Genomic DNA, 16,666 nt, shown 5'->3' on the forward strand with positions numbered 1-16,666 from the left:
AAGCATTATAAATTATAGCACAGGAACGTAACATGGTACAATTCTACATGCAGTGACACAAAGGAGATATTATTTATAAGCGCCACTATCTAGGGATATACAGAGTGATTCATGAACAGTACACCATAGATAAAACAACCCTATTGAAGAACATGTTGGAATGAAACTTCTGCATTGGGTCAAGAAACGTTGCAACTACGCTGGGTGCTGCTGTTGTGTGATTCTGATACTGTGCGTTGGAGGCTGCTGCAAAATAATTCCATTACTCTAACCTGTTAAGCACCTCTGTTGCTTATTTTGGTCCCAGTTGTGGAGTTTTGAAAGAAACACGTCATAGTAGAAAATGCATTTTAAAACCTGATGTCTGGTGCTATGTAATCTCTTTGCAAAGCCATGCTTTTCGGATAGTGTTGCACCTTCTGATCATTCCCCCTGGAGGATGTGTTGAAATCGTTCCCACCCCTTCGCTGGCTTCTTTCCTGTCATTGACCGTCCAGCTGCTTCCCCCGTTCACAGGCACACGCTTTCAGCCGGACACACGGCGATGAAGTCACTGCCGAAATGACCTAGGGAGTGCAGGCAGAACAGATTTACTGACGGGAAGGCATGGGAATCGAGAACTTTCTTACCCAGTGAAGTGCTAGGTGTTTTACAATGAGAAGACGTGTTTCCTACAAGGTGTTTCTTTCACAACTGCACATAGGAGGATGTGTGGTCCAGTGGTTAAAGAAAAGGGCTTGTAACCAGGAGGTCCCCGGTTCAAATCCCACCCCAGCCACTGACTCATTGTGGGACCCTGAGCAAGTCACCTAACCTCCTTGTGCTCCGTCTTTCGGGTGAGACATAGTTGTAAGTGACTCTGCAGCTGATGCATAGTTCACACACCCTAGTCTCTGTAAGTCACCTTGGATAAAGGCGTCTGCTAAATAAACTAATAATAATACATTTTTGTGCACAGCAGATTTTACTTTTAAAGACAATAAAATATAAACTCTTTCTTTAGATCCTGATATTAAACTATGTTCAGCAGTCTACTTAGTGGTTTCATACTGGTGGTAGAATATGTACTAGTAATAAGAAACCCCCAAAAGGCTGCTGCCTGTACATGTTCTGCTGTTTCAAGTCACTTTGTATGTATTTAGTGTGTTTAATTTATTTGTGCATATTGTGTTTTTATTTTTCATACAGCAGACAATTGTACATATATTGTGGTAGGCAAAGAACAGACAAAAATAATAACTAGAACTGCCAGGCAGTTTTACAGCTTCCAAGCTCAGTAGCAGTTGGGCAAGCTGTAGCATTGCAGCACAAGTGACAGCAACAGATCAGTTTTATGGAGCAGTTTCAATTCAAAATACTGCATTAGCTCATTATCTCACCTTGCTTTATAACTTTGAACAGCATAGTAACCATGAATCTACACACTAGTGAAGTTGATACATGTTTTAGCATTGGGCATACTTTTAAATTATATGAACAATATTATTCTGGGATCATATTTTAATATGATTGTCATTGTTTGCGTAATTAACGCAAGGAGTGCGATCTGGCACAGTTTTTAAGTTGATTTGAACCCGGACCGCCCTGCCCTGCCCTGTTCGACACTGTACAGAGCGGGCTTTAGGACCTGAGAAACGCCCTTTCTAACGCAAAAGCAGTGGGTGCGTTCACGGAGATCATTCTGCGCAGATTCTGTGCAGAATCTGTCGATTTTAGCCAATGATCTTCTAAGAATGATCTCTGTGAAGCACCCATTGGCTAAATCCTCCAGCTTCTGCGCAGAGTGATCTCCGGGAACGCACCCATTGGCTAAATCGTCCAGCTTCTGCGCAGAGTGATCTCCGGGAACGCACCCATTGGCTAAATCGTCCAGCTTTGCGCAGAGTGATCTCCGGGAACGCACCCATTGGCTAAATCGTCCAGCTTTGCGCAGAGTGATCTCCAGGAACGCACCCATTGGCTAAATCGTCCAGCTTCTGCGCAGAGTGATCTCCAGGAACGCACCCATTGGCTAAATCGTCCAGCTTCTGCGCAGAGTGATCTCCGGGAACGCACCCATTGGCTAAATCGTCCAGCTTCTGCGCAGAGTGATCTCCGGGAACGCACCCATTGGCTAAATCGTCCAGCTTCTGCGCAGAGTGATCTCCGGGAACGCACCCATTGGCTAAATCGTCCAGCTTCTGCGCAGAGTGATCTCCGGGAACGCACCCATTGGCTAAATCGTCCAGCTTCTGCGCAGAGTGATCTCCGGGAACGCACCCATTGGCTAAATCGTCCGGCTTCTGCGCAGAGTGATCTCCGGGAACGCACCCATTGGCTAAATCGACCAGCTTCTGCGCAGAGTGATCTCCGGGAACGCACCCATTGGCTAAATCGTCCGGCTTCTGCGCAGAGTGATCTCCGGGAACGCACCCATTGGCTGAATCGTCCAGCTTCTGCGCAGAGTGATCTCCGGGAACGCACCCATTGGCTGAATCGTCCAGCTTCTGCGCAGAGTGATCTCCGGGAACGCACCCAGTGCATTTGCTTGCTTGTTTACACCACAAATTCATAAACTGCTGTGGGATCTTTTTTTTTTGGGTGTTCAAAAAAAGTTTAAATAATTATGAAGCTGGAAGCGTACTGACCCAGGTAAGCAAATTCAACTTTATAGAGCTTTTCCCACGAAGCTGGAAAAGTTTGGGGTTTCTTTAAATACGTTATGTTTTCCCTTTTAAAAAAAAACCGTTTAAATCTTACGAGTTTGAAGAGAGTTGTGAAGTTCGGTTGCCACTGAAGTGAAAATAAATCTTTTTGGCCTTTATTTACATTAATATAACTTACCGTTAACTTGTATTGTATCGGCCATTGTAATACTTTTTTTCGCTGAAAGGTTACTTTATGATAATGGTGTCAGCAGAAATATTTATACATTTATACATTTAACTATTATTATTATTTTTTTCCCTTTGTGGAAAATTTTATTGTCTACACGATACAGATATAAATTGCCGGTATCGCGCACAACGCCCTTGGCAACAACACTCAGTATTTGTTTGTCGTAATTATTAAAGTTGTATTTCAAACGAGTTCAAACTTTTGCGTGTTTTATGCTTTTTCTTTTCTGTTTCTACCTGTAACGTAATTTAATTCGATAAGAGGTGGCGGAAAAAAAATGTAATACTGACATTACCCGACGCTGGGCCTAGTGGCAACCAGGCGCCTCGGCGTCTCGCTGGAATTACATTCGGTGAGGGGCGGCATAGGATCGGAGAGCCTCGGACCTGAGGTGGCGGTTAAACACAAATCTGAAACGACTGAACAAAAATAAATAAATACGTGTTTATCAAGCAGAAGCATTTTATTTTACAGCTATGACTCCATTAGAGTTTAAATAAATAAATAAAATAGCTGAAATGCTAACAAATGAATATAAAATAGATTCAAGTTGTTGCCTCAAAAATGTGACTTGCTGATTTCCTGCTACCTTTGCGTTTTGCCGGTGCACAGTGTAGGGGAATGGTAGTCATTTTCGTATTTATTTGTGATCAAAGCTCACACATTTATTCACATGCCCCAAGAAGTAACGCTGTACTGTTTTGCACGTATAATTTGATGCCGGTACTGCAGCTGGTATACTGTGGGGATCTAGACCTGGCCATGACACTACAAGTTCATTTTTGGATCCTAAAGTCAAGCCAGTGAACCAATCAGGCGCCGTGTGCCTGAAGTCGCCACAGAACCGCTGTTTTTTGGACGATCTCATAATGAGACGCAACGATAAGTAAACCACTGCATACAGCTCCTTTTGAAATGACTTTACAAGAATATAGTACAGCCTGCTGTTGATGTGATGCAGCTATTTGAAATGGCTTGATGGAAATGACGTCACATAGGGCGTGGAGTAGTGGTCAGGGCTCTGGACTTCTGACCGGAGGGTCATGGGTTCAATCCCTTGTGGTGGACACTGCTGCTGTACCCTTGAGCAAGGTACTTTACCTAGATTGCTCCAGTAAAAACCCAACCATATAAATGGGTAATTGTATGTAAAAATAATGTGATATCTTGTAACAATTGTAAGTCGCCCTGGATAAGGGCGTCTGCTAAGAAATCAATAATAATAATAATAATAATAATTCATTAGCTGTGCTTTTTAAATTATTATTATTGTTATTATTATTTATTTCTTAGCAGACGCCCTTATCCATGGCGACTTCCAGTTGTTAAAATGTGTGAAAGAGGAACTCCTAGTTTAAAGGCATGCTCGTGACAGCATGCTAGGACCTCTGACATGTGACGGAGTGGGGGAGGGCTGTGTGCACATAGTCTACTGCCTGCAGTGTGTGTGTGTGTGTACTATATATATAGAGAGAGCATCAAAAGAAACTTATCACTATTATAACACATTTATTTTCGAAAAAAAGGTATATAAGCGATGGACATTGACAAAATGTTTTTGGTTTCCTTTTAAACACTCGATCATTCATCCTTGACCATGACACGCTTGAGTGACTATGACTGAAGCAGATGCACTTAATCACCTCATTAGTGAGACAGTTGATTGGACGCTGGATATGGAGTGATTTCAGCTGTTGAATTGCAAGCTTGAATAAAAGCAATAAAGAAAATCACAAAAAAAAAACAACATGCCACGTCTGTCGAGAGAGCAGCGCCTTCGTGCGATCGGCATGTTGGAGGCTGGACTAGGGCAGCGTGCTGTGGCTCGCCGTCTTGAGGGCTCACAGCCAGCGATTTCAAACCTGACGAGACGGTATAACCAGACACACTCTGTCAATGACAGAGCCACCAACTGGGAGACCAAGAGTCACAACACCTGCCCGAGATCCACAGATCATTTTGCAGCAGCTTCGTGATGTCAATTGTTAACCAGCACAATAAAAAGTCACTGCACCTGCTCTAAAACAGAGTTTGTCATTTCTCGATCACATCTAGTGAATTTTATCCAAAGTGATAAATTTCTTTTCTCTTGCTTCCATACAGTTACTCTTAACAGCTGCCCTGGTAATTCTGTTCCTGTAATCTGAACGGAGGTTTATAAATTTCATTAATGAGGGAGTTGGCACGATCAGACCACAGTATGCAAACTGTACCCTTCAGACTGACAGAAGGTGTAAGGGCAGCTACAGTGGGATTTTGACATACCAGCGGTATTATTATTATTATTTATTTCTTAGCCGACGCCCTTATCCAGGGCGACTTACAATTGTTACAAGATATCACATTATTTTTACATACAATTCCCCATTTATACAGTTGGGTTTTTACTGGAGCAATCTAGGTAAAGTACCTTGCTCAAGGGTACAGCAGCAGTGTCCCCCAGTTGGGATTGAACCCACAACCCTCCGGTCAAGAGTCCAGAGCCCTAACCACTACTCCACACTGTGATTTGGATCATGTTAATACATTGTGAGCAAAGTGTCTCTTATTACCATTATGTAATAGACGCCCGACACACAGCTTATTATAAGTCTGAGGGATCTTGGGTCTTTGTGTCACTCCTCACTGACCTTCTACCTCTCTCCTAAGGCTCTGTATTGTGACCTCATCATCATCGCCGCGGCAACAGGAAGACAATGGATTCCTGCTCCTCCAATAGCAGCGGCCGGCAGCCCAGCTCTGTGTCTTCAGGCCAGTCCCGCGAGTACAAGCTAGTGATGCTGGGGGAGGGAGGGGTGGGCAAGAGTGGTGAGTACCAGGGGTGTGAGGCTTCGTATCGCTGAATCAAGGATGCTTTCTGTGCATGAAATACATTGTATCGTAATAACAGAGGTACGTCTCCTTTGTATCCTGATACAAGGACAGAAGCTCAGCTCGTTTTAGTTCACCAGTGGGTCTTGAATGAAGAATGTGGTTTTTTTTATAGCTGGTATGAACATGCATGTTCTGTCTCATTTTCATTTAGTTTTTATCTAACAAAAAATCCTACATCGTATATCGACCAAGTAACAATCTACAATAACCGATGCATTGAGGACGCTTTCTTCAGAAGCAAAAAAAACCAAAAATGGTTCACAAAACCAATTTATTATTATTATTATTATTATTATTATTATTATTATTATTATTATTATTATTATTATTATTAATTTCTTAGCAGACGCCCTTATCCATTATTTTTACATACAATTCCCCATTTATACAGTTGGGTTTTTACTGGAGCAATCTAGGTAAAGTACCTTGCTCAAGGGTACAGCAGCAGTGTCCCCCCCACCTGGGATTGAACCCACGACCCTCCGCTCAAGTCCAGAGCCCAAACCACTACTCCACACTGCTGCCCTATTGCATAATATTATTATTATTATACAGTAATATTTGCAGTGAGATTGCACTTCCTTTGTCAGTAGTCCTTTGATCAAAATTAAAATATACAATTTGCTTCTTTTCAAACTGCACACTGGAGACCCATGCAGCTAGTACAAGTAACGCAACAGGCAGATTAATGCAATCATTTTGGAGCTGCAGTAGCTTTTAAGTCTCCACGAGAAACTTTTAAGATCATAGCTGCTGCAACTTTACAAAGGGCCCCTAACAGCAGACTCCCAGCCCCTGTGGGCTTCAGTGAGCCTGTTGCTATGCAGCTACCTGTCGCCTAGCAACACCGTTGCCTTGTTTCAGGCTGAGATGAAAAGCAGCTGTTACCATGGAGACGCCGGCCTCACCTGGAGTAGGTGCTGTCGAGCTCAGCTGTAGAGTAATAAAAAAAACAAAAAAACGCAGACGCTGGCACGGGGATTCATTCAGGAATAATTCATGTTAATAATTCAGAATGGCGTTTCAGATGAACAGTACCAAGGGATTATGAAAGTCACTAGGCCAGTAGGACAGTGCTGTGGAGGAGGATTCACCTGCCAAGGGCCGGGCAATGGTGGCACTTTTATTTGTAGGTTATTAGCTTTCATTGGGATTGCAAATCCTTCCTTCCTGTGATAAAACAGCAGAGTACGGTTTCAATTCACAAACCTCTTACAGAGTCCATTGACAGCATAGAGACTTCAGCTTGATCAGCAACCTCTGCAGTCACAAGTGCCTTTCAATCCTGTTTTAACTGCCATTAATTCTGACTTTCCAGTTAGTTTCCCTCAGACACACACACTACATTTCAATCTCTCTCTCTCTCTCTCTCTCTCTCTCTCTCTCTCTCTCTCTCCGTTTCTTTTTCTCTCTTTTCTCTCTCTCTCTCTCTCTCTCTCTCTCTCTCTCTCTCTCTCTCTCTCTCTCTCTCCCCCACACACACACAATAGAGGGGAGACTGAATTAGTTTCTTCCTCCTTTTCCAATTAAATTAAGTTAAACTTATTTAAATGAATCCTCCAAAATCTCTTGATGGTCTGATCTAGAACAAGCAGGTTGATTACAGGAAGTGAGAGAAAGGGATACAATTATCAATAAGAAGTGTCCAGTTTGAATAAATAATCAGGGCACAGTATCTGATTGGTAATATGGTGAATAAAGAACAACCAAAGGCGATCGTTTTATCGAGGGTGACGCTGTAAAACTAAGCGAGCAAAGCTTCGAATGGCTCGGACATGTTGCCCAGGCCCTGAGAGAAATGTACAGCCTTATACACAGTTCTTGAAGGAGGACAGGAAGGTTTTTAAATGCGTTGGCATGTTTCACGGATCACATGTTTTCTTATTTTCTTCCTGTCTTCTCCAGCGATAATCATGCAGTTCATCAGCCACAGGTTTCCAGAGGATCACGACCCCACCATCGGTGAGAGGGAGTGAGGGAGGGGAATAGAGAAGGAGAGGGAGGGAGTGGGAAGAGAGAGAGAGGGAAAGGACCCGAATGATCTCAATGGCACTGCAGTCAGACAGACTGTCATTGCAGTGGTTCTGTACTGCGTAACGTGACGGTGTGCATGTGGGTGTTTTTTTTTTTTTTTCCAGAGGATGCTTATAAAACTCAGATCAGAATCGACAATGAGCCAGCCAACCTGGACATACTGGACACTGCTGGACAGGTGAGAGAGAGTGAGAGTGGCTTCACTTTCAGGGTGCTTCGACACCGTATATCCGTACAGTGTCACACACCTGCAAACTCTAAACAGCGGTTTAATTAAGTCTTTAAGTACATTTTTGAACTTTCATGGTGTTTAGCTTAAATGTGTCAATGCAACGTGTGGGTCTCTGTGTCTCGGTGAGTCTGTCTCGGAGTGTGTGGGTCTGTGTCTCAGTGTCTCGGTGAGTCTGTCTCTGAGTGTGGGTCTGCGCCTCGGTGTGTCTCGGAGTGTGTGGGTCTGCGCCTCGGTGTCTCGGTGAGTCTGTCTCACTGTGTGATGCCCTCCTCTCCCCAGGCTGAGTTCACTGCGATGAGGGATCAGTATATGCGCGCCGGCGAGGGCTTCATCATCTCCTACTCCATCACAGACCGGCGCAGCTTCCACGAGGCACGCGAGTTCAAGCAGCTCATCCACCGCGTGCGCAGGACCGCCGACACGCCCGCTGTGCTGGTGGGGAACAAGTCCGACCTGCAACACCTGAGACAGGTAAGAGACACAAAAACACACAATGAGACACTGAGACAGGTAAGAGACACACACACACACTGAGACAAGTAAGAGAGACACACACACTTAGACACTGAGACAGGTAAGAGACACACACACACACACACTGATACACTGAGACAGGTAAGAGACACACACACACACACACACACACACACACACACTGAGACAGGTAAGAGACACACACTGAGACAGGTAAGAGAGACTGAGACACTGAGACAGGTAAGAGACACACACACACACACACTGATACACTGAGACAGGTAAGAGACACACACACACACACACACACACACACACACTGAGACAGGTAAGAGACACACACACACACACACACTGAGACAGGTAAGAGACACACACACACACACTGAGACACTGAGACAGGTAAGAGACACACACATACACTGAGACACTGAGACAGGTAAGAGACACACACATACACTGAGACAGGTAAGAGACACACACACTGAGACACTGAGACAGGTAAGAGACACACACATACACTGAGACAGGTAAGCGACACACACACACACACTGAGACAGGTAAGAGAGACACACACACACACACACTGAGACAGGTAAGAGACACACACACACTGATACACTGAGACAGGTAAGAGAGACACACACACACACACACACACACACACTGATACACTGAAACAGGTAAGACACACACACACACACACACTGATACACTGAGACGGGGAAGAGACACACACACACACACTGAGGCGGGGAAGAGACACACACACACACTGAGGCGGGGAAGAGACACACACACACACACTGAGGCGGGGAAGAGACACACACATACACACACTGAGACGGGGAAGAGACACACACATCTCAGACAGGTGATGAGAGACGCACATTGACACACTGACATACCCTAGACAGATACAAGACACTCGCACACCCACACACACTTATACACACACAAGACTGGTAACACACCCACACACACACACACACACCTCGGACGGTAAGAGAAACACACACACTGACACACCCGAGACAGGCAAGACCCCCAGAACAAAATCTCACAGCAATTGCGATTCAGTTTGAAATGCTGTAAACCGTTCTGTGATGTTCTGCAGTGCTTGTGAAGCACGTCTGTGTCATCGCATGGCGAGGGCGGGCGAGGGTTGCCCAGGGTCTGGCTGGGATAGTGGAGGTTGGTGTGATGGCTGGTGATTCAGCACCCCTGGAATCCCTAGAGAGGATCTGTGGCAGTGTGCGAGGGAGGAGCGGCCCAGGAAAGGGATATTTGTATATCTTAATAAAAGCTTGAGGGGAGGCAGATGCACTAATAATAGCACTCTGAGTTTTTAAAGAACTTCGTATTTCCTCTGTTAGTCACTGAGAGGCTGCTGCAGGAAGCAAGGCACTGATCAAGTGTGTGTGTGTCAGGGTGCGGGTGTGTGTGTGTCAGTGTGTTTGTGCTCCTATCACAGCATGCAGTTAAGGCACAATGTAAGATACTGATATAGGGAATATAGCAGACATACACACAGACAGTCACAGAAATGCACACACACAGACACAGACACAGAGTGAAGCTTGACTGCTTTAGACAGAAACAATAGGGGACCCGCATGCACTGACACTACCTTTTATAAAAGTTTACCATGGCATTTTTCCCTCCTGTTTATACAATGCATTTTCCATAGTTTATCCTGGTGTGCCATGTTTATTAATATGCTTTACTATACGGTGCTGGTCTTTGCAATCCTTGCCTATGCTTTGCCATGCTTTCGCTGTGCTTTATTACACTTTGCTGTGCGTTTGCTGTTGGAAACTTTTCTAAGAATACACAAACCACACATTCACACACACACACACACACACACCCCCCACACAAATACACAAACCACAGTCACACACGCTGTTGCTTCCTGTGTCTAAAGGCTTGAGTGAGACTATATATTGAAAGATATATATATAATATATGTATATGTGTGTATATAGTACACACACACACACACAGTGACTCTGACAAGAAATTCACACAGTGCAGCTGCTGCTGGACACAGCTTCAAACACACATCGCGCCTGACTGCACAATTCAGTCACTGGGGATCTGGAAAAAACAAGAAGCCAAGGATTCCAGTGAAGCGAACAGCTTCAACTCGGAGTCAGTCATCGCTGCTCCTCTGCGTCCCTGCTGAGTGGAGAGTGCGCAGTTCTGGAAGGGTTATCTTCATTTTAATACAGTTTCAGTCGAATCAGTTGATCTAAACAGTGGAGTCTTAACACAGGCACTGTTTAAATATTCTGCTCACTGTTGCTGGGCCCTCTACACTGTACTGCAAGGACTGGTTTTAAGGAAGGTTTTTGTCCAGGACTCATTTTTAAAGCCAGTTTTGATGTTTCAGAGATCAGGGATGGAAATAAGACTCCTGTTGCAGAGCAGTTACACCCATTCCAGGTTTTATGATGAGCTTGATTAGCCCCAGTGTGTATAGGTAACAAGCTCAGGTGTGTCTTATTAAGCTCCTAGTAAAACCAGGAATGGATCAAACTGCTATGCAATGGGAGCCTCCCGTCCGTGGAGATGGTTTTAAATGTATTTATTTTTTGATCGCAGACAAAGGAACAAAAATCTTGAACAGTCTTTATAGTATTGTAAATCGGAGTCCTTTCTTTTTAAACATTTTAAGAAATATTCAGTTAATGCACAGAGATTATGAAATCAATTCAAGGACTTTATTTAAGTTAGGTTTTTATAGATTTGTTTCTGTTGAGTGATATGAAGGAAGGTTTCTTCCAGGCCTGTTTGATGTGAAGCCCGTCTTGCCCCCGCAGGTGTCGCGGGAGGAGGGGCAGGGGCTGGCGCGGGAGTTCCAGTGCCCATTCTTCGAGACCTCGGCCGCGTTCCGCTTGTTCATCGACGACGTGTTCGTGGCGCTGGTGCGGCAGATCCGACAGCACGAGAAAGAGGCTGTGATCGCCATGGAGAGGAAGAGCCGGCACCACACCTCGGTCTGGAAGAGACTCAAATCACCGTTCAGGAGGAAAAAGGACTGAGCCGGGAGCACACACTGTACACACGCACTCTCACACGCACGCACTGTCTCTCACATGCTGTACACACGCACTGTGTCTCACACGCTGTACACAAGCACTGTCTCTCTCCCACACTGTACACATGCACTGTGTCTCCCACACTGTACACACGCACTGTGTCTCACACACGCACTGTCTCTCACACACGCACTGTCTCACACACACACACACAGAGTGCCTCTCTTTTTAAATTGGTTCAGATCACTGTGCTGGAAGTAAAAAGCCCTAAAGCTGAGCAGATCACACTGACACACACACACACAACACTCTATTTTAATAATCTAAACCGCGGCAGTTCTGAGTACGTCTGCTCTCTAACTCTATATTAATCCAGCCTCCGTCCCCCATGTGTTTGTGGGGTTCTCCGGTCGCTTGGTTGGACCACACAGCACAGCCCGGGTCCACGTGCAATGCAGGTTACATGCAGGCACACTGAAACGCTTACAGAAACACACGCCTACTCTCCCTCTCCGAAACCACCTTCCTGACACCATGGGATCGGAGCTCAGTGCTTTAACCCTTCGTGCGCAGAGCAGCTTGGAAGATGGTTTGGTCTAGTTGGAAGCCTCTTTCAGTATTTCTCAATCCAGCACTACTGACTGTTTTAATGGTTATGGATGATACAGCATCGCCCGATCCACTCGATACATGAAGAAAAACAGCAGATACCTACACTGTTGGACTTGTAGTGGGATTTAGGTTTGTTTTAGCATTTCTTAATTTGGCTCATAATGTGGTTACACTAGCACTTATATTCTTGTTATAAGGCTGCATGCATGGCCTCTTATTGGTGGGTCCCGACTGCAGCGTTATAAATGATTAATTTTCTGAATTTTATGTTCGGAGGACTAGATTTATTTTTTTGCTTTGCAAGAGCACAAGGTAAGGGTAAAAAAAAAAAGAATGGATTTGTGTTCTGAGGTGCTGTTTAGACAGAGACGCGCTGTCGATGATTATTGATTCCCTCTCTGTGTCTCACACCCACGTTATTGATTATTAGGTTGCAGTTTTCTTGCTCTGGTTGTGTAGCTCTGCTGTGGGACTGCGGGCTGTTAAACCTGGTTGACTGTGCTGCACTGACCCTGCTGTGCGCTGCCAGACAGTGCCTTGTGCTTTCTTAGATACAGCGAGACTCCCAGAGTGAGTTACTCGACACCGCAGCCAGCACAGCCACCAAACCACAAAGAATCATCTCGCAATTGTATTGTAGTATGAAGTTCATTTATTTTAATTTAGGATTATAAGAAGTGGTTTATCTTTTATGGGGTGCGCTAATGACAGTTTGGAGTGAACAGCTCTGAGATCCGTAGGCTCTTCCTGCTGTCCTGAGCAGAATGTCAACCAAGCCTTTAAAACCCCATTCTCCTGCTCCCTCAGCCAACCCCCCCCCCCCCCCACACACACACGCAGTCTATTCTCTCCTTCTGACTCCTCCCTCCTCCACCTTTACATCATCTTAACCCTCTTCATGGTCATCCACCTGCCTTTGATCATGACAACTTCACTTAAAGGGGTAGCTTTGTAGGACGGCCGTCCATTTCCCTTCCCTGTGTCTTGAGCCCCCTTCCCTTACCCAGGTGGTCTCCTCCTCGGTCCACTTCCTTTTTGTCCCGCAGACAGAACAGCGACTCCTCCTCAGGCCAGGAATCCTTCTGCTCGGACGCTGGGTCACACAACTTGACCCTTTTCCTGGATACACTGACCTAACTGTCCGTGTCCTCCAAACCCGACAGGACACTGTCCACTTGCGCCTCCCGTTCCTGGTGGGGAGCTCTGGCTGAGACGCCACTGAGTGAGATCAGACTCCGAGGGAAGGAGCTCCAATGCAGCTTCTGCAGAATCAATGATGAGCTGAACGCAGAGTCTCTCTGTCGCTTTCCATCTCCCCCTCCCAGGCTGATATAGACCGATGCACACTCAGTACGATGCTTTTCCAAGCCTTTAAAACCCCATTCTCCTGCTTCTTAAACTACACAGCAGAGCTGGTAAAATACTCGCAGGAAATCCTCTCGGATGTGCATCACCGTCATTTCATAGGTCTTGAATTTTCCTGTCTTTGGTTTGATTTATTTATTTATTTTTTTTAATGCCATTACCTTTGGGTAATATGACCCTGCCAGGTGGAGAACATGTGGCATTGCATTTGAATCATAGCCTATTACTGCAATACAGTATTTTTTTTTTATATATCAGTAAATGTAATTCCTTTAGTAGCATTTTAAATACACAGTTTACATAGAATGTAAGAAACTGTAATACCTACAAATGAATTGCAACTCCTATTAGGTAAGATTGACTTGTTAGTTTTATTAAAAGTAAGCAAGCTTTTCATAGATCTCTCGTTTCACTGTGATGACATACTTCAGCTGCTTGTTTTATTTGGGGTAGGTTTGGTTTATATGCACCATTCAGCCCTCAGTCTCTGGTGTTTGCAGTGCGACTGCAGTGTGAGCTGTTTTAAAGATAAAGGGGTTGTTTGTATGAACACTTTCCCAGTTGTATTTGATTAGTTGGTCCCAATTAGTTTGGATGATTAGAGGTTCTGCTGTATTACCCCTCAGCATTGTGACTGGAGAAATAAGGCAGTGTGGTTCTGGTCACCTAGTTACAAAAAGAATATTGCTGCTCTAGAAAGAGTGCAAAGAAGAGCAACCAGAATTATCCCGGGTTTAAAAGGCATGTTGTATGCAGACAGGCTAAAAGAATTGAATCTATTCAGTCTTGAACAAAGAAGACTACGCGGCGATCTGATTCAAACATTCAAAATCCTAAAAGGTATAGACAATGTCGACCCAGGGGACTTCTTTTGATCTGAAAAAAGAAACAAGGACCAGGGATCACAAATGGAGATTAGGTAAAAGGGCATTCAGAACAGAAAATAGGAGGCACTTTTTTACACAGAGATTTGTGAGGGTCTGGAACCAACTCCCCAGTAATGTTGTTGAAGCTGACAACCTGGGATCCTTCAAGAAGCTGCTTGATGAGATTCTGGGATCAATAAGCTACTAACAACCAAACGAGCAAGATGGGCTGAATGACCTCCTCTCGTTTGTAAACTTATGTTCTTCATGTGTTCTTAAAGAAATGGGCTTGTAACCAGGAGGTCCCCGGTTCAAATCCCACCTCAGCCACTGACTCGTGTGACCCTGAGCAAGTCACTTAACCTCCTTGTGTTCCGTCTTTTGGGTGAGACGTTGTTGTAAGTGACTCTGCAGCTGATGCATAGTTCACACACCCTAGTCTGTTATCTTGTAAAGGGCTTTGTGATGGTGCTCCAGTATGAAAGGCGCTATATAAAAATAAAGATTATTATTATATCCCCCCCTCCCCCCCCCCCCCCAAAAAAAAGTACTCAAAACAAAGTAATCTCTCCTCCTCTCATCGCTACAATTTAGTACCAATCTATGGCAATTCACTTCTGCATTGTTTTAAAAGCCGACTGGAAGCTCAGTTTCCTCTCATCCGGGTTGTAAAGGTGGGGAAAGGACAGTGTTTCTTGTTTTGCGTTATCAGCACACCCTATAGCATTAAAGTGAGAGAGGGGAGGGGGGAGAGAGACTGTTTGGTATTCATTTTGTCCGCCCGATTTGTGCTGAGACTGGAACCTTGGATTTGCACTTTCTTTTCTGAACTCGTCTCTCCGTTTTGAAGAAGCCGTGTTGAATGTCGGAGACCTACGAAGGATGCACGGTGTGAGATTCCCAGCATCGTGTTTCCTAATGACTGTGCGCACCTACATGTGGAATTGTATTTATTGTATTTTTGTTTTAGTTTTTGTTTCTGTTTAGTAAATGTTACAAAAACTCATGAGAATGACTTCCTTCAAATATTGAAATAAATGCCTTCTGTGATTTCCTTTTGTAAGTATGAAGATTCTAACAATAAAGTGCCAGGTCCTTACAATAAACCAGAATTGTTGTTGAATTCATATTTAGGATTGTTACAGAACTTTTACTTGTAATGTTTGAATAATATTAATAATAAAAGTTTGACATTCATTCTAATTTGAAGAGTACTGCAACATTCTCCGTCGAGTGCAAAGCTGTGCATTGGCAGACCACTAGATGGCGCTGGCTCTTGTATAAAGATACTTTCGCTGTCCTAGCTAGCCTGCGGTGCACGTCTCTGTGGCATGGAGCGTCTGAACTCTGATGAAAGCACCTTAACACGGGCTTATGAAGAAATAAAATAACACAATGTTATAAAAGCTCCCTACTGTTTAAACAAACCAATTGCACTACCCTAAACACCCACCTGTATTGAACGCTGTTTGGAACCGGACCAGAAAGGACTCGTTTAACTGATAATTAGGATTTCTTTTGTATAGATTTTTTTTTCATTGGCGTCGTTTACTTGTTTCTTCCATTTGGCAATTTGTTAACAGTTTGTGTGAAACGTTTGTTTAAAAATAAAAATATTGTTCTTGTCTCCCTGATATCTTTTTTTCATTAAAGTGGAACCGCATAAACTGTGAGAGAGTTGTACTGTTGGGTTTATGTTCTGTATATGTATTTAGTTCAAATACAATCTCTCCTCAATGGGATAGTTTGTTTCATCAGCCTTTGTAAAATGTTGCCCCCATGTGGACGAAGTGCGGAACTTTTTTTTTTGATTGACCAGCAGGGTGAACTTTGGGTAAACATTTTTTTTTAAAAACATCTCTGTGTACGAATCATATGTTAAGTTGACCTTACCGCTGAAAAAAAAAAAAACATATTTTCAAAGTGAGACGAGCGTGGAGACGTGGAATTGCGCGATGCCATAAACACGGAGCTTGGAATGCGGGCCTTAACTAATCCTGCACAATACCTCGCTGTGCTGTCCTGTGTAATGGGTGGAGTGACCGCGGTTAGGAGCAGTGACCGGGTCGCACCGGTGTTGTTCACGGGACGCCCCCATAGGCCCATACCACATTGCTATAATACAAGTTGAACCGCGGCCATGGTAAACACGAATAAAATCCTAAATGCTACAGAGCCGTACTAACGAAACAATTGAACAGTAAGCAGCGTATTAACTGTCCCCTTACCCCTCTTTTTAAAAATTTAACCAGGAAAGTCCCGTTGAGAAGTTTATTCCAAGACCACG

The 16,666-nt window shown here is 44.3% G+C and overlaps 1 protein-coding gene and 1 long non-coding RNA gene across 3 annotated transcripts; one reads left to right on the forward strand and one right to left on the reverse strand.

The window, feature by feature from the left end:
* Positions 1-4: 4 nt before the first annotated feature.
* LOC131703054 (uncharacterized) lies at positions 5-3,608 on the reverse strand. Its single transcript, XR_009309672.1, has 3 exons — positions 3,467-3,608; positions 3,173-3,296; positions 5-566 (listed from the first exon to the last, which is right to left on the reverse strand). It is a non-coding gene; the product is annotated as an uncharacterized LOC131703054 (long non-coding RNA).
* Positions 2,449-15,491, forward strand: LOC117395440 (GTP-binding protein Rit1-like). 2 transcript variants are annotated; one of them, XM_059005906.1, is made up of 6 exons: positions 2,449-2,631; positions 5,527-5,685; positions 7,657-7,713; positions 7,890-7,963; positions 8,297-8,488; positions 11,318-15,491. In XM_059005906.1, exons 2-6 carry the CDS (start codon positions 5,574-5,576, stop codon positions 11,537-11,539), a joined length of 657 nt encoding a protein of 218 aa, XP_058861889.1. In that variant the 5' UTR covers positions 2,449-2,631; positions 5,527-5,573; the 3' UTR covers positions 11,540-15,491. The 2 variants fall into 2 exon arrangements, with proteins under 2 accessions (XP_058861889.1, XP_058861890.1); XM_059005907.1 differs by lacking the exon at positions 5,527-5,685 and having other exon boundaries at positions 2,452-2,631.
* Positions 15,492-16,666: the final 1,175 nt, after the last annotated feature.

Source organism: Acipenser ruthenus, chromosome 32 (genome assembly GCF_902713425.1).
Source record: "Acipenser ruthenus chromosome 32, fAciRut3.2 maternal haplotype, whole genome shotgun sequence".
Classification (NCBI taxonomy): Eukaryota; Metazoa; Chordata; class Actinopteri; order Acipenseriformes; family Acipenseridae; genus Acipenser; species Acipenser ruthenus.

Excerpts from the sequence above, each read along its gene's own strand:
- LOC117395440 (XM_059005906.1), top strand. The coding sequence starts at position 5,574 with ATGGATTCCTGCTCCTCCAATAGCAGCGGCCGGCAGCCCAGCTCTGTG. Across the intron at positions 7,964-8,296 it reads TACTGGACACTGCTGGACAG|GCTGAGTTCACTGCGATGAG; the intron begins GTGAGAGAGAGT and ends TCCTCTCCCCAG. Across the intron at positions 8,489-11,317 it reads ACCTGCAACACCTGAGACAG|GTGTCGCGGGAGGAGGGGCA; the intron begins GTAAGAGACACA and ends TTGCCCCCGCAG.